Source organism: Capsella rubella, unplaced genomic scaffold, assembly GCF_000375325.1.
Source record: "Capsella rubella cultivar Monte Gargano unplaced genomic scaffold, Caprub1_0 scaffold_3, whole genome shotgun sequence".
Classification (NCBI taxonomy): Eukaryota; Viridiplantae; Streptophyta; class Magnoliopsida; order Brassicales; family Brassicaceae; genus Capsella; species Capsella rubella.
The window spans coordinates 7,467,971-7,491,032 of NW_006238921.1; the positions used below are offsets into that span (position 1 = coordinate 7,467,971).

The following is a 23,062-nucleotide window of genomic DNA, read 5'->3' on the forward strand; positions in this document are numbered from 1 at the left end:
GTGAATATTAAAGATCCGGTTTCTTATTCACAAGCCATTAAGGATGTTAATTCTGATAAATGGGTTGATGCCATGAAGGATGAAATGAACTCTATGGCTAATAATGAAGTTTTAGATGTTGTTCCATTGCCTGAAGGACACAAACCAGTTGGGTGTAAGTGGATCTTTAAGACCAAACTCGACTGTAATGGCAATATTGAACGACATAAAGCTAGACTTGTAGCCAAAGGGTTTAATCAAAAAGAAGGTATCGACTATAATGAGACTTTTTCTCCTGTGTCAAGGAAAGATTCTCTCAGAATTATCATGGCATTAGTAGCTCAGTATGATCTCGAACTACATCAAATGGATGTGAAAACTGCCTTTCTTAATGGTGACTTAGAAGAAGAAGTCTATATGCGTCAACCTGAAGGCTTCATAATTGAAGGTCAGGAAGACATGGTCTGCAAGTTAAAGAAATCAATTTATGGACTGAAACAAGCTTCGAGGCAATGGTATCTAAAGTTTGATGAAACCATTACGAAATTCGGTTTTAAAGAAAACATTGTAGATCCATGCATATACCTCAAGATCAGTGGGAGTAAGTTCATATTTTTGGTTTTGTATGTTGATGATATTTTACTGGCTAGTAGTGATCTTGGTCTATTACATGAGACTAAAGGTTATCTCTCTAAGAATTTCGAAATGAAAGATATGGGTGAGGCATCCTACGTGATCGGAATTGAAATATTTCGTGATAGATCACTTGGAATTTTAGGGTTGTCTCAGAAAGCTTATATTGATAAAGTTCTTGAGAGATTTGGCATGATGGCATGTTCTCCTAGTATTGTTCCTCTGCAGAAAGGTGACAAACTTAATCTTAAGCAATGTCCGCAGAATGAATTGGAACGTCTGGAAATGCAAAAATATCCTTATGCATCTTTGGTGGGAAGTTTGATGTATGCACAAGTTTGCACCAGACCTGATATTAGCCATGCAGTTGGCATGCTGGGTAGATTTCAGAGTAACCCAGGACTCGCTCATTGGCAAGCTGCAAAGAAAGTATTGAGATACCTCAAAGGAACAAGAAACTACATGCTTACATACAGAAAATCAACACATCCACAGATGGTTGCATTTTCGGATTCAGATTATGGTGGATGTCAAGATTCTAGACACTGCACTCTTGGCTATGTGTATCTCCTTTCTGGGGGTGCCATCTCATGGAAAAGCCAAAAGTCGCAGTTGTTATACACATCCACTATGGAGGCTGAGTATGTCGCATGTTATGAGGCTTCTATTCAAGGAGCATGGTTGCGGAATTTTGTCTCTGAGTTTGGGGCTTTGAGTTTTGTTGACAAGCCTTTGACTCTTTACTGTGACAATGAAGCTGCAATCTTCTTCTCTAAGCATGATAGGATATCTAAGGGAGCCAAGCATATGGACCTTAAATACCTATCACTAAAGCAAGATGTCAAAAGAGGAAAGTTTGTCATTGAACATATAGGCACTGAACTTATGGTTGCAGACATATTTACAAAAGGACTACCTCCCAAGACTTTCGAGAAGCATGCTGAAAGTATGGGTCTTGAGGATAGTTCCTAATTATGTAGTTTGTTTTAATTGGCCTATATTTGACATTTATGTTGAGCTCTTTTATGATTTTTTCATCTTTTCTATTCTGTTTCCAATGTGCACACACATTATTGTTGTTGGATTTATAATGACAGAATGAGTCTTTATTTTAAAGACATTAAAGGGACCATTATGATAACTCCTATTATGTTATGGTTTAGCTAAGAAGGTAGTCAATGTAGAAGTACATGGAAGGGATCATGTTGCAGAATGATATGCGACCGCCATGACTCTCATTGATTACTAGATTAGTCAAGACACTTATGATGACCAAATGAAAGATATTAGTAATAACATATTATGCCGGCCTTATGATTCCTAAGAGAATACATTAATGGATTCTACTAACGACCAAGTGGGAGACTGTAAGGAATATTTCCTTCCCCTATTATGTGGTCTTGTAGTTATCCGTTTTCTATGGAATAATGTTATTCTTTAATATATTTGGTAACTAATTAAATAGATAATGATGAAGTTTTTCCTAATCAATCTCTACCTTGATGGACGGTTGAGATTAAATCTTAAGGAAACCCTAAAGAGGAACTAGGTCCTCTCTCCGCCTATAAATATATGCCTTTAGTCCATCATAAAGGCATCCAAAAAGAAATCACAAACACAACACATAAAGTAAGTTTATAGGCAAGGGGAGAGAAACCTAATCACCTAGATCAATACTTCAGGAAACCGTTCATCAAGAATCTCAGTTACAATGAATGGAGGTACTCTGCTAACCCTCCTTTACAGTTTTATTATGTGATTAATCATGTTGCTTAAAAGATCTTAGGGTTCATGTAAATTGCACTTACATCCTTTACTTGATTAAGGGTTTGTTTGCTTGATTTTGCTAATTTATCTTTTAAACTCAACAATCTGCAACACATGAAATTAGTTAGTGACAATTACGTTACATGGTCACAACAAATAAATAGTTTAATAAACTTTTTTTTTTAAAATGTTTTGTTGGAAATTAAACATAAAGCTTTATAATCCGATCTCTGCAGCTGTGGGCTATACTTCTCGCATGAGTTTGTAATGAGGCTGGGCCGAACACAGCACGTGAGGTCACCTTCGTAGCATTAAAACCTAATGTCGTCTTGTTTTCTTTAACATAATTTAATTATTTTTTGATCGGTTTTAATGAAATTATCGTTTGTCATTTTTGATAAGTGCCAACCTAAAATTTATAGACTTTGTCCCCCTCTTTCCATTTTTCATTTTTACCTTCTTTTGTCTTTCTTTTTAGTTCCACTCAAAATGACAAAATCCACTTTGATTACTAGTCAAAATCTTAACGTGAGATAAAAAACCAAGCCGAACACAAAGATAAAATCGAACAAATTTCTCTTTCTAAAAAAACAAAAAAAAATCTCAAATAACAAAAGTATGCAATTGTTACCATATCCAAGCACGGGATAGTGTTTATATACGTATTTTTCAAGGGTCTAATTAATTTTAATTATCATTCTAAAGAAAATCTTGTATTTCTATACTATTCAAGGTAGACAAAAATATTCAAATAAAACTGTAGCATGTATATACATAATAATATAATATATAAATGTATTATGCATGTAATATTTTTTTCAACATAGACATACCAACTCTCTTTAACACTTTTTGGCAGAACATCTATAAAAGGTTAAAATTCATTTCCAAAGCCAAACATCTACCTTTTTAGCTTGTAGGTGTACTCTTAATATGAGTAGGCTTTATGTTGTTCAAAAGAAAAAATATGGGTAGGCTTTGTTTTACCCGTGACTTTTGTTATTGTCCCATATCTCAAACATATTTGCATCTATTACTATCTAATATCAATATATCATACACATAGAAATTGAGCTAGTTTTTAGATCCATTGACCATTGTATGTATAGAGAGGATCATGAACCACTCCTTCACAAATCTCATATTTCTCCTCGATAATCTTCTATGAATAATATCTAGCAACTTTGATTCCTAAACCAGAGGAGACATATTAATCAGAAGAGTGTTGGAGCATCTTGACGTGATGATATTTTGCTTCGATGACTAAATCTTTGTCAAACTGAAACATTATATTTAGATGTGGCATCAAGGTGCCCCAACACTTCGATAAACATGTCTAAACTGTGGTTGGGATTCTCTTCCTTGCCTTAGCTCAATATTTTTTTTTTTTTAATCTAATCGCTAAGAAACCATTTACCGAATTACAAACACTTTGATGATCCCCGGTTAACTAATAAAGCCACAATTATAGATAATTACTTTATCATATCCATATGTTATTACTTACTATTGTGTATTCTCAAGTGTAATGATCATGTAACGTGCTTTAGTGTAGGATATTAGGCAGTGTAATTATGATTACACATTCCAATCTTACTTGACTTTTTTTGTTTTTCTTTCTACCACATTTTCAGCTCAACCTCATGATAATTCGTATCCAATCCAATACCCACTAACTCCATATTTTTTTCCTTGAAATAAACTAATGATTTGTTATCATTATCCTTTTTTAAAAACAAATTAAACCCTGTTTTTTTCTAAATTATACCAAAGGATTACAATTTTCAAAATTCTCACATCAGGAGATATATATTTCCTTTCCCAGTTTCTTGTTCTAACAATGATTTTTCATACATATACTATATGATAATCAGGAAAAAAGAAAACTGAAAAATACCCAAAAAGGAAAAAAATTATATACAACTTTGTACGTGTTAGATTCCCCACACGTGGATCAGAAATCAATGAACGGATCATTTTTACGACACACGTGAGGCGGAGACCGTAACGGTGACGGAGGAGCTGATGACGACGTCGTCCTCAGCTTCTCAAAATGTTCCCTTATGTCGAACCCACCTACCGTTAATTCTCCGTCATCTCTTAACGGAATAAACGGTGGTCGTAACACCTCCGTTAATAAATCCCACCTCACACCCGCGAAAAAAGCGTGCTCTTTTATCTCCGCCACGCCACGGTGGCAACCTAACCGGCGCTCCGGATCCTTCACAAGCAACCGCCGTATCAGATCAGTGAGGTCGTTGGGTTTTCCCGCGAACTCTGGTTCCTTCATCAACACGTTACGAAAAGTCTCCTTCTTGCTCTTCCCTTTGAAAGGTGTCTCACCGTACATCATTTCGTATGTTAAAACGCCGAGAGCCCACCAGTCCACGGCGAAGTCATGACCGTCGCCGCGAATTACCTCCGGCGAGACGTACTCGTCGGTTCCGACAAAGGAATTGGAACGTTCGCCGGAGGAGAAACTCGTTTTCCGGCGATTAATCGGGTTAACCCGAGCGGATCTCGTTTTCTTCAACCCTGTTTTGTTTTTGCTCTCTGTCGCCGTCAACCGAGAAAAGCTCCGACTTTTTTTACGATCGATGCATAATTCCGGGTCGGGTTGATAGAAATGGGGGCGGGTGGGCTTTTTGAGGCTTCGGGAAAGGTCAAAATCGGTTAAGGTGACGTGACCGGAGTGCTGAATGAGAATGTTCTCAGGTTTCAAGTCTCTGTAAGCGATCCCCATGGTATGAAGATGCTCAAGCGCACAGACGATCTCAGCCACGTAGAATCTAATAACAGAGGAGCTGAAAACGCCGTCGTTTTGACGGCGAAGGAGCACATTAAGATCGCCGCCGGAGCAATAAGGGACGGCCCAAGCAAAATATTCCGGCGACTCGAAAGAAGCTAAGAGACGAGGGAGAAAAGGGTTTTGGTTAGAATAAACGGAGAGACGACGGAGAACCTCGATTTCCCACTGTGCACGTCGGAGAGATGAGGCAGAGGACTTGTGAACGAGCTTCACGGCGAAGGGAGAAGAAGAAGAGGTAGAAACGACGTCGTGGAGAGCGAGGAAGACGGTTCCTGTTGCACCTTTACCAAGGATCTTGAGAGCTTTGATAGAGTCAAGGTGGAGGATCTCCGGCGGTGATGATGATGGTGGGGACGATGGCGATGTCTCCATTGAGTGTGAGTGATGAGAGACGAAGTGGGTCTGAATTTTGCATTGTGTCTCCTCTTACCTCTATTTATAATCCTTGTGCTCTCGTTATCGTTGTCTTCGCATTTTGTTAATATATTTTTTTGTCTCTTTTACTTTATTTTTTTTCTCCTTAGTTATTGAAAATTGCTAATTATTTCCCCCTATATTATGGCGATCAATGTCTGTCTAAATAAAATAGAAAAATTGCGGAAGATATATGCACACGTAATATAATCTATAATTATAAAAAAAAAGGATAATTACACCATGACTAAATGGCACATAAACGTACCTACTAGTATGAGATAGATATACTTTGTATACGACAATTGATTTTCAAATAAACAAGTGAACATTGTGATATAAATTATTTAAAATGCCGTATGGAATCGAACTTAGATATGATTTGTATAACACTGCAATTTTCTTCGGAGACTCAAAAAACAAAAAGAAAAAGACCAAGAAGGAGACCATAGACACAAACTGTCATTCATAGATGTACTGCAACGTGTAGATCAGAACACTTGGGACGAATTATTCGATTGAATTAACTATCATCATTTTATAGTGCGCGAGCTAATTAATTAAGACCTCTTAACTTTATACGTTTATCCATGTTAATAGAAATTGTTAATTAAAAGTGGCAGAAGCATTAATTGGCAAAAGCATATGCTGGATTTTCTCTCTTCTAAGTCTAGATATACGTATAATATAGTTCGTGTCATGAGTTGTATAATATAGTTTTCTATTATTAAGGCAATGACTCCAGGTTGTCGAAAATAAGACAAAAAAATTAAAAATACTGAAGGGGAAAATAATAATGAAGGAGTAAAAGAAATAATGGAACACGTGCGGTAACATAATGCAGTAGAGCCAATGTGTCGACAGGCCAAACGGGAGCCTCTCGCAACCACCACATTTAAATCTAAAGCTAGTCCTATAAACTATATATTATACAATCAATCATCTTAATTTTAGTTTAGTTTGTTTAGTGCTAATCCTTGGCACGCCCGTACCATTATTAAACCTACTTTCCATTACATCCAAATTAATTAGAAGTCTATCTATATATATATATACTAAGGTATATGCCTAACCAAACTCACCTTCGAAGTAGCGACGTATATATGGTTCTTTTATATTATTGTTATGATACTTTATTGGGTAATATACAATGACATGGTGGACATAACATTTATGTACATGTAATCCCCTTTTTTTTATACATGCATGTTGGAATAATTGTCTTCTTTTTTCTTTTGTTCAAACTTAATTTGCATGCATGTAAGATTAACACAAATCATATGTTTTATATATACATGTGACGTTTATAACTTTGAGATTAACAAATTTTTTTTTTCTGAGTTAATAAATAGTAGATCTCATAACATGATGACATTGTCATGTAGTAGTTGATCGTAACAACTCAGAAGAACTTGACAGAACTGATACATATGGTCCTCCTACGATTATTAGTTTTTTATGAATAATCAGATTTATCGAACAGTAAGGTCTAAGGTGATGCAACAGCAACACCGAGATTTTTATTTGTTCTCGATCGTAAGTTTATCGATCATCTTTTCTTTCTTTTTGTTGGTATTGTTCTAACTCACAAGGCGTACGTCTGAGAGAAAAGACATGTTCAGAATGAAGAAAACACAACAAATCTATGCAGAAATTTCACATTTTAGTTCGATGATGACGAAAATTAAGTTTTACTAAAAAAATAACACATTAACTTAAAATTCCCACTGTAAAGTTTACACACAATGTTGAAATGATTCATGAAAATGTTCTGACCGAGAGACAGACTAGAGATCGTGCAGAAGGAAGTGGGGTAAAAGTCACGTGGTATGCAAAATCGAAAAATGAAAATACAGCAGTGCACTTTTGTAATGGTTTCAGAAATTAACGAGCGAGTGAAAAATTTCATAAAAAGGAATTTTAAAAGAGGATGAGTTACAACTTTAGGGCACAGTGTGTATCTTTCTCACTGTACTCTCTTTTCTTATTTAGCCTAATTTTAAATTATGAAACATAATTAGACCCCCACTTCAAAGTTTGTTTTTCCATTGCTTTGATCATATGTATATAACATTACATATATTAATCTATAACTTCAACTATGTTTTAAAAAACTTACATTGTATATAAAGCCATGGATTTTGGGATTCTGATGTCATGATTACAACTTATTTATCTTTTATATCCAATTGGTGTATTTTTTTTACAAGAGACCTTCAATGTTTATTTTTTCTACTTATAATTGTATGTGAATGTACCCTATCAGATATGGCAGTCACGGGCGGCGATTAATTAATATTGTAAACACTCGAACAAAATGGTTTACAATTTGAAACAAAAACTTTCCATATATAACCAATTATTGATCCAAAATATATCGTTTAATTTCTCCTTGTAATCTACAGTAAAATTATATATATATATATATATATATATATATATATATATATATTTACTTATTTATTTTTTCTGATGAATCAAAATATGAATTTATGTACTTTGTTGAATCGCATAATATTACCAATCCATGCTTAATCCTCCTATCTTTATTTTCCTAATTTACGAACAAGTAATAAAAGGAAAACGACAAAAAAAGAAGTAAGAAATGGTGGTAACAAAAAGGACACTATACTACATGAATCACATTCTTCTTCTTCAATCCTCGTTGTCAAAGCTAGAAAAGAATCATATTTCTATTTATATATATAAATTATATCTTTGTTTGAATGGAATAGAAAGACATACTAGACTTATGATGACTCTTGTCGGCCATTATTATCTTCTTGGCCAACGAATTTTTCAGAAGACGATAACTTGAATCAAAAGTGTATTGCACAATCAGGAGTATATTATATTGTTCTTGGCACAATTAAAGGGGAGACACAAAATAGGAGAACAGAGAGTAAAACCATTAATTAAGGTTGCAATAGAAAAGTAAAGGCTATGTTATGTATGATCCACCTCCCACGTACGTACGTTTACACTTATGTATTATTCGTGGATTTGCTTTTGATTTCAGTTGTCCAAATTCAAAGTTTTTCCACTAATACTATATGAAATATTTTTTGTACAAAAATAATATACGATCTAATTTAAATCACTGAATGCGTAGCCCTATAGTTCTTTCTATTATATTCATGTGGTCACTTTCTAATATCATGCTATTTTTAAGAATCTCCCTATTTATTTTGTTTTAATAAATTTCGTAGGTCTTCCACTACTAGTATATGAAATATGTTAATAAGAAAATTATCTGCCATATATTCGGTATTTCATATTTTTTATATTTAGTGGAACACATATCTACTAATAAGATTTTTAGCCCCTCCACTACTTGTATAGACCACTTTCCCCCACGGTCGCCTGTTCGTAGATACGTATGTACACGTACAAATATATAATATTAGATATTTACATATTGAATGGTTTTAGATTTGCTATGGAGTATATTAAAAACCTTTGATCACAATCCAGAGGCACTTATAATGTTGTTGTGGGAGTAAACTCTTGGTGGGAATTTAGTGATCACAGTCCCCTTTTTTTTTTTTTCGAAACATTAACTCCCAATATGTAAGTAGATATTTGATGAAGAATTATGTTTTTTTAGAGAATGGTTTGGTAAATAATTCAAATTTTGTTTTGAATGATATATGATTTTAATTTGGTGAAAAACCATGTAAACGTTATTTCTAAACAAAAAGTAAGAAAAAATAGAGTATGTCCTAAGTCGGTCATCTGAAATTGCTTATACAAAAGGTTTCCCTCAACTTCAAGTAAGGTCAAACAGAATAGACGCTTAACTTTAGTTGTTGTTGAAAAAGACTCTCTCAGGTTTTTGCTTTTGCTTTAATCCGCCATAGTAAAAGCTATGTATGGTCAGAGGATTTAATAACTCTTTTATTAAACTTAAGTTTTCATGATATAAACTCTTACGTTTTGACCAAATTAATTTGTTTCTCCAGGGATCTTTGCTTTTTTAAGAGCAATCAAAGCTTGTAACATAAATAAGTTTCACTAATACGACATTGTGTCAACACTCGAGAGTCAAGGGTAATCTCTTTTTCGTACTTTAAAATTAAAATATTACCCATCAAACCGACAACACTCAAGGGTTATTAATGAAATGAAAATAGGTTTTGAACAATCGTTTGTATAGTAGCATCGAAACTTACTTACAAGATTGTTTTTTCCTTCTGAGAAATGTACTGCGAACATATTGTACCAAATGTGTTTAATTGAATATACTCTAAAGTCTAAACTGAATAATCCAACTAACATCATACTGAAAAACTGACTTTTTTTCCTTTTTTTTTTTGTTTTTTCTTTGTTCGGTTTTACTCAACAACTCAAATTCATCGAGGGAACTGTTTTACAAGGTTGAAAGATCAACTTGTATGAATGAAAAAAACTGGTTGAAGTGTATGTGACATTTGTATCATATAAAGTGGAACACCAAATTGCAACATTTGTATCATAGTCACGGGGAGAAACAAATTTTAGTTTCACCTTGCTTTGTAGGATTTATAGACAATATCAACAAACTAACTAAACAAAACAAACTCAAGACAACATTGTGTCCTAAGAAGTTTTAAAGTGTGTGGGTTAAAAACAGTTTCTCTTCGGGCCTGAACAAGATTAGCATAGAGTGAGATCATCAATGGCCCGATACATATAGATGATGAGGTTAGACCAAAATGGGCTTAATAGAAAAGATTTAAGAAAAAAGTGAACTCACAAGACACATGCGTACCATTTAGATTTAGCGTTCGGCACAACGTTCCCAACTTTCTATTTTTTTTTTTATAAAAACTTTCCTTCAAAATGTGCTCTTTTATTCAAATCATATTATAATAGTAAATGAATAGGTAAATAATTATAATTTGGTTAAAGTTATCCGTAAATATTTACAGTTTTTTTTTTTGTTTTTGCGCTGTAGGCATAAATTCATGTGTATACAGTATGTTAAAGTTTTTTATATTCCTTAACAGATGCAGTTCTACAGGCCATGTATGTCATTGATTTTTCTAATCACAAATTCTTAAGATAGAAGAGAGATAAGTATTAGTAAGCAATCCCTAGTTATATCGGATTTCATCATAAGAAAATGAATTCTTTAACTCTCTTTTTAATTATCAGACTATTGGTGCATATGAGGGTAGCGTAGACTCTTCGGACCCTATTGATAAAATAGAATAGATGTGCTTCTACGTCGACTATAGCTATATGAAATATAACGTATTATTTAAGACAACAAAATCTTAATAATTTATAGTACTAGATGTGATTCTTTTTACCCTTAAAATGAAATATCTTTCATGTGATTCCTTGGTTATCTACATTCACGAATATCTATATCTTTCCTTGTCTTACTTGATTTTTCAATTAAATAATACAACTATGGTAATTAGTTAATGGAATAACATCGTTGTGTTTTATATTCGAAGCCACGAACTACTCTATAAACTTTAAACTGAAGATTATAATACATGACTTGCACTGATAAACTACTCCATACTTTTTTAATAGTAATTAGGTCTATAGATAGGATTCTTTTGGTGATCCAAGTTTTGTAATCTTTATATAAATTTCTACGAAGAGATGAGCGCGGCAGATAAAATTAATATTGCTTCATTGTATTTATATAACAACATTACCTAATAATTATAATCATCGCCGTGCCACTGATCTTACGCATCAAATTGTTGTCACCAAATGATACGTAGATGCAGTTACTTTCAATCCTTTAGTGGTATTGGTATATTTTAAGTGTCCAAGTAAGTTTCGTTTTAACTTTATCACATGTACTATCGGTAGCTAATATAATCCCATTTCCCAAAAGACCATTTCATACCACAGAACAGTATGTATATGGTTTACATTGTTACGATATTACATTAATCCTCTTCTCCCTGTGAGTAAGAAGAATTAGATGTCTTATATAAAACCATAAATGAACCAAGATCAATCAAATTATAAAACGACCACCTATATATATATACACAATATATATCGGCCAATATTGTATAATGGTCGTTTTATTAACTATTGAAGCCACATAAAACCAAACACAAAACGCCATGCCCATGCCTCTCTATATATACATACTACATTGAACGTAGTCATTAACCTATAGGATCCTTTCTTGGGATCATTCAATATATATACTACTACTATGCATGCACAAATGTTTACCTCAGTGAGTTGCGACAACTAATTAAAGCACCTCTGATAATATTATGCGGCCTCGTGTTTTTACAAAGACACAACCATGTAGAGTCCTACCTGTGTTCAAAAGAAAATGAAAGATTATATATTATACTATATCGTTTATATCTTAATTAGGTCTCTGCCTTTGTTTTTTTCCTCTTTGGAAGTTGGAACCAAGCTTACATATATGATATGTATGTCTTCCGATCTCTAGCTTGTATAAAAATACTCCCTATATACTTAGTTCAAATCCATTGCAAGCAAATCAAATCCCCAAAAAGGATAAAATTTAATCGCACTATATAAAATATAGACAGTATTACAAATAAAAAGAATACATATATAAATGGTTAAGAGGAGACTCATCTCGAGGCGACACGGGCACTTTTCCGGCTATTCCTCCCACCACACACCACACCACACCATGGAAACTCTACAAAGCCTTTCTCTGGATTCCCGTGACTGTGACTTCTCTCTCTCTCTCTCTCACTCTTTTGATTTTTCACCTCCAAGAATTTGCCACCGGTTTTCGTGATTTTAACGTCTATGCCCTACACTCACATTTTTTATATTTCATGTCTACTTAATTAAGTAAAAAACTTAAATTCAGGCCCCATACATACCTTCTTCACTACTCTAACTAATTAAATCAAAGAGTTCAAATGGTTCTTGATGAAGTTTATACGCATATATATCAGGTTAATAAAACTTTGTTTGATTAAGTACGTACTAGGGTTTAGATAAGAGTTAAAGAATAATTTTGCTGGTTTTGCTTAAGTAGACTAAAGAGTAGAACCACATCATCATCAAATATGTGAGATAGATCAAAAAATATATGGAGAATTTCGAGCGGCTCTCTTTTCCATTTGATCAACTCGTGGGTTCGCATTTATGATTAAGTGCGTTTAGGATTTCGCATAAGCTCCTTAATGGTGGCTATCTAAATGTTCTGCACAACCTTTCATGCATAAAATTCAGCAAGGACATAAGGTATAATCGCCATTAATATGCTTAGAAACACGAAGAAGTGGAATATCTATGACGTCTAATATACTACTACTGTATTAATCCATTATATACATTACCCTACTTCATTGAGAAATTTCAAGAGAAAAAAAAAACACAATCTCCTTATAATAAGACTTAGGAGTATAACAAATTAACGTAGGAGATTCAATTGAACGGAAATGATTTTACTTGTGTCCACTCTTATTATAATTATCAAAATTTCACTGATACTAATAGTAATATAGACATATATTAAACCAGGAGGCTTTACAAAACCGACACGTCGTAATGAAATATGAGAGTAACCGGTGACTATAGTAGTCTGCAAATTGCACATTCTACTCTCTCACCTTTCCCAACAAAAGTGAGACTCTCTCCTTTAGATTCTTTTCTTCCCCCGATTCTTCCGATTTTCTGCAACTCTTCTCTTCTCTCTTTTTTTAAATCATTTTTTCCATAAAATAGACACTAGGTTCCATAATATATATATATACATATATTTGAATTTAGTCCTTGTTTCGTTTTAGACGTACGAGACCACCAAAGAAACTTTGATCACTTGTAAGACTGTAAACTCTAGGGTTTACCGCTTTTACGTACTTTATTTACTATTTTATTTTGGTATTTTTATCACAATCTTGTCTCTCATGTGTGTACTTTTTGTCTTTATTTTTATGAATTTGAATGAAGTAAGTAAATACTGTTTTAAGTGATTCGACCTGAGCCAAACAAAAGAAACCCCAAATTATCAGCAATAACAATTTACTCATATTTTTAAGTTTTGACTATTTCTTCCAGATGGATTTGCTTACTAACATTGTCCATGGAAATTAAACGCAAACTCATGTTTCTTGGAAATCAGCTAGCTAGTCACACTATCGGTAGAGCCAAATTAATTTGTTGATTTGTTGAAAGTGATATGTCGTAGAAGTTATTTTAGGTAGTTGAAATTGTTTTTTTTTTTAATCTTTGATAAAAATAGTTTTGTATTTTAGAAATTAATATTTTATTTGTTGCTCAGTCAAACTTTTTTTCTTCCTTGGTCAAACTTAACAATTTGTTCTTTTTTCTTTTCTTTTTTTTGCCCTTTGATGAGGTAAAAAAGGTAACCAATTTGGCGGCAAAATGTCACGTCAAAAGGTAACAGATGATATATCAATCTAAGTTAGAAAACTAGCTTGTTCAGAATATGTCATTTGATTATTCTTCTGCGCTTAGATTCTACTACGTACGTACAGAAGACTGAAACTCTCTGAGTGGTTCAGTCTGGATGAAAGCCATAAAAGGAAGCTTTCTTTTTATTTTTCTATTTCTTTTTGTTATGTTTCTCACTTGTAGAAATATTGCATATATATATTTTTTGTTTTGTTTTGTCATATATTAATACAATGATGAAAAGTGATTTAGCAAAATCTAAAAAGTGGAATAAGAACTTTCCTTGTAACAGACCTAGACACCTGCTGGATATTAGAATATATGTAGTATTTACTATTCTAATGTGTATTTTGAATTGATAAATTCAATTCTTGTTTTAGTATCATATGACATGTGTTAATACTAAAGATATATTGGTGTCAGCTTTTTAAAACAGTATATGTATTTCATTCCAATAACATGTATATATTTAGCTATACGCGGTATCACTTGATCAGTATCAATTAATACTCCAGCATACTATATAGTAGAGTACAATGAAGTTGACTAAGATCAGTTTCTGTTTATATCACGACAACATTGAGCACTTATGCATGCTAATACAGATATGCCTAATCGAATATACTACGATCGATCACCATTTTGAAAACATATTTTTCTTTGTTGGCAACTAATTAAAACATAATGTTTAGTTTCAGTGAATACTATTTTTTTTTTGTTCCATACTAAAAAAATTCACATGTGAAATGAAGTTTGGTGCACATGTACTTATATTAGTAAATTCATTTTAAATATCTATATTTTTGATTAGTATTATAAAAAATGATGAACGATGTTAATGGATGACACAAGGCATGCGATTAAAAAAGAGGTCTGGCTCCTAGCACAATACAATCTCCTAGTCTGCAAAGGACATAAGCAATAATAACTTTTAAAACTTAAACATGCTGTTTAGTTTAATTAATTCAATTAAACTCTTTCTTTTGACGGGTGCGAAGATCGATTAAGCGGTCAACAGATTTTTACTTGGGGAGACCAAAACAAATTCCCCTACCAATTTTACAATTTAATTTACCTTTTTCTAAAAATCTTCTCTTCTCCATCAAATAACATTAAACTAACAATTAAAAAATACTTTTCTCTTTTTAATCTTTTAAGCAATTTTTTCTGTATTGTGACCATAATATATAATGAACTGGGTGTTATAATATTGCATGAACGTACACATGCAGAAGAGAGAGAGAGAGAGAATTCGGGGATCTAACAATAATTTATCGCTTCGAATATAGAGTAACCTAGCTAGCTAGCTAGTTGCTGTATTAATCCTGTAAAATTTATCTTTACTTCATATAGGCAGGGTACGTAAAACGTATGCATGTATATATATACGTAGGCGTATGCTTATAGATGCATATATGGATGATCGATACGCAAGTAAGTATACATGGTTGAGTAAAGGATCAGAGAGAGGTGTAGATCGGGAAAGAGAGACTTTACGTAGAATGGTCAAATGGTAATTAAGGCGAAGAGGTGAGTTGCGGAGTGTGGGAATGCTGGGCTTTGTGGAGTCATGAATCGCATTAAACGAGGACGTGAGTTCCCATAATCCTAGTGGGGTTTAGAGAGAGAGAGAGAGAGAATGCTCAAACCAGAGAGGGGCCTTAAAATCTTACTCTATATATTTTCTAAATAACACTTTTAATCGTGAGTTATATAAATTAATTTGCGCAAAAGGGTTGGATTTTTTCGGTTGGAATCTTAGGTTTTGTCTTACTATAAACCGCCCACTTTGTCTAATCAAGTTTATTCACAACAATTTAATCATTTTTGTAATTATTTGTACATAATTTTGAATTGAATTCATGGAATTGTAAATATATAATTTCTCAAATTTCTAAACAATGTTAGGACCTCTAAACAACATATTACATATGCTTATCACCTTCTGCTAACAAATTAATTTGACATTTATTATAGTACTTTAGATAAGTTCTACACAATGGAGGTAATACTTATTCAAAGCGTATACCAAATGTTAAGATTATACTTTTTTGTTATATATTATGCATACACTTGATATAAGTGTGGCTATTTACCAACATATAAAAGCGTGTATGCAAATATATTTATGCATTTATAAAACATTTCATACAGTCATGTATATACAAAACTGTCATGTGCCAGACCCCATTGCATATAATTACGTCAATCGTGCACCTTTATATATTTGCAGTTATCATATAAAAATTGGTGTAAAAATTCGCCGATATTTAAATCCGACAGAATACGTTGGTAAAGAAGTGTTAAAATAAAAATGAAATCAATGCTGGTTTTAAATGAACTCCTTCGTATAAAGATTATTATAAAAATTAATTAATAATGTATAGAGCAAAAATAATTATTTTTATGCAACAAATAATATTCTAAAAGGGTCTCTCTCAACCATAAAACTTCTCTGGTCTTCCACAAAGTTCATCTCTCACAACTCACAAGTATCTTCTCCTTTGTTAAAACCCTAAACTTATCATAGAGTTTTCTAGCTTTTGAGAGGAAAAGAAAGAGAGAGAGGTTATTTAAATCTGAAGAATATTTCTAGTACCTATATATACTATTCTCCAATATTTGAAAAGTAGTCTTGATCATTAAATTCTCTTCCCCCAATCCTTGATTATTGAAACTTCCTTTCTTCTTTGATTGGCTTAAGAGTTTGGTATATTGATCATACCGAAGTGGTAGTAGTGATTGATTGCTTACCCCGAACAAAAACCAAACGTATTTGACTCAAAAAGAAGAAAAAATGAATTCTAACAACTGGCTTGGCTTTCCTCTTTCACCAAACAACTCTTCTTTGCCTCCTCATGAATACAACCTTGGCTTGGTCAGCGACCATATGGACAACCCTTTTCAAACACAAGGTATATATATATATTTCTTTATGCTTCTCTTGTCGTGTTTACTTATATGCTAAAGATGATAAATTGTAATTCTGTAGAGTGGAATATGATCAACCCACACGGCGGAGGAGGTGAAAGTGGAGAGGTTCCAAAAGTGGCTGATTTTCTTGGTGTGAGCAAACCGGACGAAAACCAATCTGACCACCTAGTAGCTTACAACGACTCAGATTACTACTTCCATACCAATAGCTTGATGCCTAGCGTCCAATCAAACGACGTCGTTGTAGCAGCTTGTGACTCCAACACTCCTAACAATAGTAGCTATCATGAGCTTCAAGAGAGTGCTCACAATTTACAGTCGCTCACTTTGTCAATGGGTACCACCGCTGGTAATAACGCTGCGGCCAAAGCTTCGCCGTCTGAGACCACCGGAGACAACACTAGCGGTGGAGCACTTGCTGTTGTTGAGACGGCCACGCCGAGACGTGCGTTAGACACTTTCGGACAACGAACCTCGATCTATCGTGGTGTCACAAGGTTAGATATGTGACTCATCACTAGTCTCTTAGCTAATTATTTACTGATTTTGTGATCTTTGTTTTTGATGTAATGATGAAATGTGCATATATATATATATATATATATAGACATCGATGGACCGGTCGATATGAGGCTCATCTATGGGATAACAGTTGTAGAAGGGAAGGCCAGTCTAGGAAAGGACGACAAGGTAAGTATTGAACTTCCACTTAATTAGGTTTTGTCTTTTAATTTTCACTTGGCTCAGACTAATTATGTTTTGTCTTCATTATTCTTTGTTCTTGATGCGTAAATTCTTGGGGATATTAATAAACAAACTTCCAGTTTACTTGGGTGAGTACATCGAACTGGATTTTTTCCTTAATCATCCTCGTGGATTAATTATATTATTTCGTTAAAGGAAACTAAATTAAACCAAATTCTTTGTGTAGGTGGGTATGACAAAGAAGATAAAGCAGCAAGGTCTTATGATCTAGCTGCACTTAAGTACTGGGGTCCTTCAACTACAACTAATTTCCCGGTATGTTGGTTCATGATTTTTGGAACCCTCTCTTGATTTTAATTAATTGTGTATGATTCAAATCTTTGACTCATTATAGTATATTTATCAGATTACTAACTACGAGAAAGAAGTAGAAGAAATGAAGCACATGACGAGACAAGAGTTCGTGGCTGCTATTAGAAGGTTTTTGGTTTTGTGTTCTTCCGTAGGTTCTTTTTCATATAAATTAGAAAACTTCCCTAATCTAATTACATCTTAATATATACGTCAAAACACAGGAAAAGTAGCGGATTTTCAAGAGGAGCCTCAATGTATCGAGGAGTTACAAGGTTTATAATATATACATAGATATAACCATACTTCTTATAAGAATCATTATACCAAAGATATTTTACTTGACGTTGACCCCAAAAAAACAAATATTTACTTATAATTTATTTATAGGCATCACCAACATGGAAGATGGCAAGCAAGGATCGGCCGAGTCGCCGGAAACAAAGACCTCTACTTGGGAACTTTTAGTAAGCACTTTAGTTCTTAGACTTTTGAGTACTGCACACAGGAGAGTTAATTTTATAGATATATATGCATACTAAAACTTTTGTTTAAAAACTAATCAATTAACTTTGACTTAATAAAAAGAGCGTGCTATGAACTTACATGAGTGATATGGTAATCTTATTTAGGCACTGAGGAAGAAGCAGCGGAAGCTTATGATATAGCTGCTATCAAGTTTAGAGGACTTAATGCAGTGACCAACTTCGAAATCAACCGGTATGATGTCAAAGCCATCCTAGAGAGTAGCACTCTTCCCATAGGGGGAGGAGCGGCCAAGCGGCTCAAAGAAGCTCAGGCTCTTGAATCTTCAAGGAAACGTGAGGCCGAGATGATAGCCCTCGGCTCAAGTTTCCAGTACGGTGGTGGCTCAAGCTCAGGCTCTGGCTCGAGCTCATCAAGGCTTCAGCTTCAACCTTACCCTCTAAGCATTCAACAACCATTAGAGCCTTTTCTTTCTCTTCAGAACAATGACATCTCTCATTACAACAACAGCAATGCTCATGATTCCTCCTCTTTTAATCACCATAGCTATATCCAGACACAGCTTCATCTCCACCAACAGACCAACAATTACTTGCAGCAACAATCGAGCCAGAACTCGCAGCAGCTCTACAACGCGTATCTTCAAAGCAATCCGGCTCTGCTTCACGGCCTTGTCTCGACCTCTATTGTTGACAACAATAATAACAATGGAGGCTCTAGTGGGAGCTACAACACTGCAGCGTTTCTTGGGAACCACGGCATGGGTATTGGGTCGAGCTCGACTGTTGGATCGACTGAGGAGTATCCAACCGTTAAAACAGATTACGATATGCCTTCCAGTGATGGAACCGGAGGGTATAGTGGCTGGACCGGTGAGTCTGTTCAGGGGTCAAATCCTGGTGGTGTTTTCACAATGTGGAATGAGTAAACAAGGATCTCTTTCTTGTGGCACAGGGAAAGGGTCTTAATAATAACTATTTTAATCGTTACTCTCATTTTTTTGGTTTCTTGTTTTGGAAGTAATAGGATCAATTTAGAAGGGACTTTTGGTAGAAGAATTTAGGTGACGCAAGGGGTTCTTTTAATATTTACGGCTAAGGTAATGGTTAAAATGGTTCTTGAGGGTTAGGGTTTTATGGGTACTCAATTGAGTGTAAGGGTACCCAAATTTTGTTTAAAACTAACCCTTTTGACTAATTTCCAAACTTGTAATTCGTTGATAACAATATTTTCACTAGTTCTTATCTTATTATTATCTATATATCTACCAAAGCAAGCCGACAAAAAAGTCAAAGATTAGTAAAATAATATGTTAAATTTGTTTGTAGAGAATTCACCAAATCAACCTATATGTCATGTAATATATGATTAACTTGTTTTAAAGTCATTATAAAACCCAAAAGAATAACCTTTCTCTTAATTATTTTAATACCACTAAGCTTACTATTTAGAGAGCGCAGGCCTGAATTAGGCAAAGAAGAGGCATTTAAAATGCAAACAAAACAGCAAAGGCCGCTCAAAATATACTTAAGAACTACAATTGAAAATATATACAAGTTTAGTGGGAATCCTCTAACTCTCTCATCAGAAGGGCTTCCAATGAAATTATATTACATATATAAACATAGTTATGTCTAGGAATTTAACATTATCATCGATCGAGTAACAAAGGACAGAACTATTAAAGATGGTGTCTCATCAAGGTCTTTATTCCTTCACCCTAGTTTTTCTTTTAGCCACCCTAATCACACCTGGTGAAGCCAATAACAACCGTAAGCTTCTACAAACTCACACTAACTACCAACCGGAACATTCTCCTCTTCCATCTCCGGTCTATTCTCCTCCGGCGGATCTCACCCCTCCTCCTACTCCGGTCTATTATCCTCCAGCTGATCATCCTCCTCCTCCATCTCCGGTCTATTCTCCTCCGGCTGATCTTCCTTCTCCTCCTCCTACTCCGGTTTATTCTCCTCCTGCAGATCTTCCTCTTCCCCCTACTCCGATTGTTCTTCCTCCTCCTCAAGCTTATCAAGCCTACTATTACAGGAGATCTCCACCACCACCACCGTCTAGATATGGAAAAGTGTATCCACCTCCTCCCGCCAAACCATGGTGGTGGTTATTGTGATTTGTGGAGCGTTAAAGTCTTAAAGACATTGTGCATTAGTAATTATTACGTGATGTCTTTAATGTCTCTAAATTAACCCCCAAGGTTTCTTCTATATATTTCAATCACGAATACTGATTTTGCTCTTTCGTAATGTGAGTGAAGTTATGCATTAACAGATTGTTAAACGTAACCTTTTATGTTGTATTGTATTGATTCTTTTCATTTTGTGATAATTGCAAATCTTATTCTCGACTAAATAATCTAAGTACGCACGTAGATATAAGAACATTATATTAAACTGGTAAATTGTATAACCGATATTGTTTATATATATACTATGTTATTTCATCTTTATACACAGTTTGAGATATATTTACATTTTGTAACAGATGATCAATGCATTAGTCTTATTGCTTTACGCACGAAAATATACCAATCCCTCAAACTGAATAAGCTCAAAACCGCAACAGACTAAAGTCATTCTGTTTAGTAATAAGTACGGTTTTAGCTGATTTATTTTTGGTCAAAGTTGTGATTTAGATACGTACTATCTGGTGTTCAAAAAAAAAAAAAGCATACGTATTATGTTTAAAATATATATATATATATATATATATATATATATATATATATATATACTCCTATTTAAATTTAATAAAAAGTCTGAAAAACATTTTCGTACTTTACAACAAATTCATGTGAAAATGTCAAAGAAACAGTTAATGTAAATTTAAATGAGATATTTATAGATTTGACTTTTAAAATATTGGTACCGAGATTAAACTAAAATAATGATTGGGAAAATTTTAAATTAGGGTCATTAACATCGAGCACACGTCATATAGGATATAGCCGCGACTAATAGTAACAGGAGAAACGGTGTCACAGGGGAATTATTATCGTCGCAAAATTATGCTCGAGAGAAGCCTAATTAAAAGCCTACTGCCGACAAAGAAAATAAAAATAACTCAAAAGCCTACTTGTAAAATATATATATCCAAACTATATAATGATCTTATTAGGCTATGTACTCTATCTTTGTTATGAGTTATGAATTTATAGAAAAGAAATCTTGGTCGATGAATAGAATGAATATTCGAGAGTTTTCAATCCAAGTTTGGTTTATGGCCTTATAGGATGTGAGAGATGATGTATAGGCTATGTATGCTAGCTAGGCGTTTTGGTGACATGTCTATAAATATATTTGCTTACTTTTGGTTATAGATTTTGTGAGGCAGCAACCTATTCCTAAGACGTTGGTGAGGGTGTATAAGCAGAAATGCGTCAGTGTCACAAGACTTAAAACTATGGTGGTTTCGTTCGAGCACATACATGGAGCTAAGTTTGTTTCTGGATCACAAACCATGCATGCGGTTACATTAGTGGAGCCATAGGCTGTCTCGATAAAGCCATGTATGTTGTCATGCCAAGGACCAAGCAGATGGCTTTACTTGCAATAAGCCGGGTTGGTTTGACTGGATTCGAATGACTTATCTATATAATATTTTTATTATTTGGTTGTTGCTCTAACTTCTAACCAAAAGAGTAAAGTTATATGGTCCAACCACAAGAGTAAAGGATATGGTCCAAACCAAAACACTAAAACGATTTATTTTTGAGAGATTGGAAGCTATTCAAAGGCAAGTTTTACAGCACCCTTCTCAGGCCTTATTTTTGGAAGAGCAAACTGCGAGAGCATCTTGGCTTCATTTAGCTGCTGCTGAAGAAAGTTTCTTTCGGCAAAAATCAAGAATTCGTTGTGTCATGGAAGGGGATGCAAATACTGGTTACTTCCATAAATCAGTGAAAGCAAACTTGTCCAGAAACGTCATCCATTTTCTGCATAATGGTTCCAATCAAAGAATTTCAGATCCTTCTCAGATCAGGTCCATGGTTATTAATTTCTACACTAATCTCTTGGGGACTTCAGATTCTTATGTTCTGCCTTATTCTATCTCCCAGCTTCAGAGTATCCAGCCTTATCGCTGTTCTGATTCATCTTCAGATAAGCTTTCTGCTTGCCCCTCTAATGAAGAGATAAGGTCCATAGTTTTTTCTCTTCCAAAGAATAAAGCTCCTGGTCCCGATGGGTTCACAACAAAGTTTTTTACTTCTTCTTGGGATCTAGTGAAGGAAGACTTTCTCAAAGCAATTAAAGATTTCTTCATAAACTTCTCTTTGCCAAGGCAAGTAAATGCTACAGCTATTTCTTTGATCCCAAAAGTGGTTGGTGCAGCTTCCCTCTCAGATTTTCGCCCTATTTCTCTCTGCAATACAATCTACAAAGTTATCTCTAGAATCTTAGCTTCTCGTCTTAAGGAAGTGACTTCTGAAATAGTTCAAAGGAACCAGGTTGGATTCATTAAAGGAAGATTACTTTGTGAGAATGTTTTATTAGCTTCTGAACTGGTAACAGATTTCCATAAGCCTGGTCCTTGTACTAGAGGCTGCTTGCAAATCGATATATCGAAAGCTTATGATAGTGTGAATTGGGTTTTTCTTCT

The 23,062-nt window shown here is 34.2% G+C and overlaps 4 protein-coding genes across 4 annotated transcripts in view; 3 read left to right on the top strand and 1 right to left on the bottom strand.

The window, feature by feature from the left end:
- Positions 1 to 4,134: 4,134 nt before the first annotated feature.
- Positions 4,135 to 5,597, bottom strand: LOC17893599 (serine/threonine-protein kinase UCNL). Its single transcript, XM_006299816.2, has one exon. The coding sequence runs from the start codon at positions 5,558 to 5,560 to the stop codon at positions 4,334 to 4,336; it is 1,227 nt and encodes a 408-aa protein (XP_006299878.1). The 5' UTR covers positions 5,561 to 5,597; the 3' UTR covers positions 4,135 to 4,333.
- A 10,940-nt stretch (positions 5,598 to 16,537) lies between these two features.
- Positions 16,538 to 19,703, top strand: LOC17890683 (AP2-like ethylene-responsive transcription factor PLT1). Its single transcript, XM_023786443.1, has 9 exons — positions 16,538 to 16,887; positions 16,965 to 17,403; positions 17,514 to 17,596; positions 17,731 to 17,739; positions 17,838 to 17,926; positions 18,018 to 18,091; positions 18,187 to 18,237; positions 18,353 to 18,429; positions 18,595 to 19,703. Exons 1-9 carry the CDS (start codon positions 16,770 to 16,772, stop codon positions 19,374 to 19,376), a joined length of 1,722 nt encoding a protein of 573 aa, XP_023642211.1. The 5' UTR covers positions 16,538 to 16,769; the 3' UTR covers positions 19,377 to 19,703.
- A 432-nt stretch (positions 19,704 to 20,135) lies between these two features.
- LOC111831701 (leucine-rich repeat extensin-like protein 1) lies at positions 20,136 to 20,782 on the top strand. The gene has a single exon (XM_023786867.1). The coding sequence runs from the start codon at positions 20,136 to 20,138 to the stop codon at positions 20,574 to 20,576; it is 441 nt and encodes a 146-aa protein (XP_023642635.1). The 3' UTR covers positions 20,577 to 20,782.
- A 1,540-nt stretch (positions 20,783 to 22,322) lies between these two features.
- LOC111831447 overlaps positions 22,323 to 23,062 on the top strand; it is a 1,827-nt gene continuing 1,087 nt past the window's right edge. The window contains exon 1 of the mRNA XM_023785570.1: positions 22,323 to 23,040. Coding sequence (XP_023641338.1) covers positions 22,323 to 23,040 — 718 coding nt within the window. The remainder of the gene's footprint in view (positions 23,041 to 23,062) is intronic.

Bases quoted from the DNA above. Each gene is read 5' to 3' on its own strand.
- LOC17893599 (XM_006299816.2), bottom strand. From the start codon at position 5,560: ATGGAGACATCGCCATCGTCCCCACCATCATCATCACCGCCGGAGATC.
- LOC17890683 (XM_023786443.1), top strand. From the start codon at position 16,770: ATGAATTCTAACAACTGGCTTGGCTTTCCTCTTTCACCAAACAACTCT. The intron at 17,404-17,513 runs GTTAGATATGTG...ATATATATATAG, and splicing joins ATCTATCGTGGTGTCACAAG to ACATCGATGGACCGGTCGAT. The intron at 18,430-18,594 runs GTAAGCACTTTA...AATCTTATTTAG, and splicing joins CCTCTACTTGGGAACTTTTA to GCACTGAGGAAGAAGCAGCG.
- LOC111831701 (XM_023786867.1), top strand. From the start codon at position 20,136: ATGGTGTCTCATCAAGGTCTTTATTCCTTCACCCTAGTTTTTCTTTTA.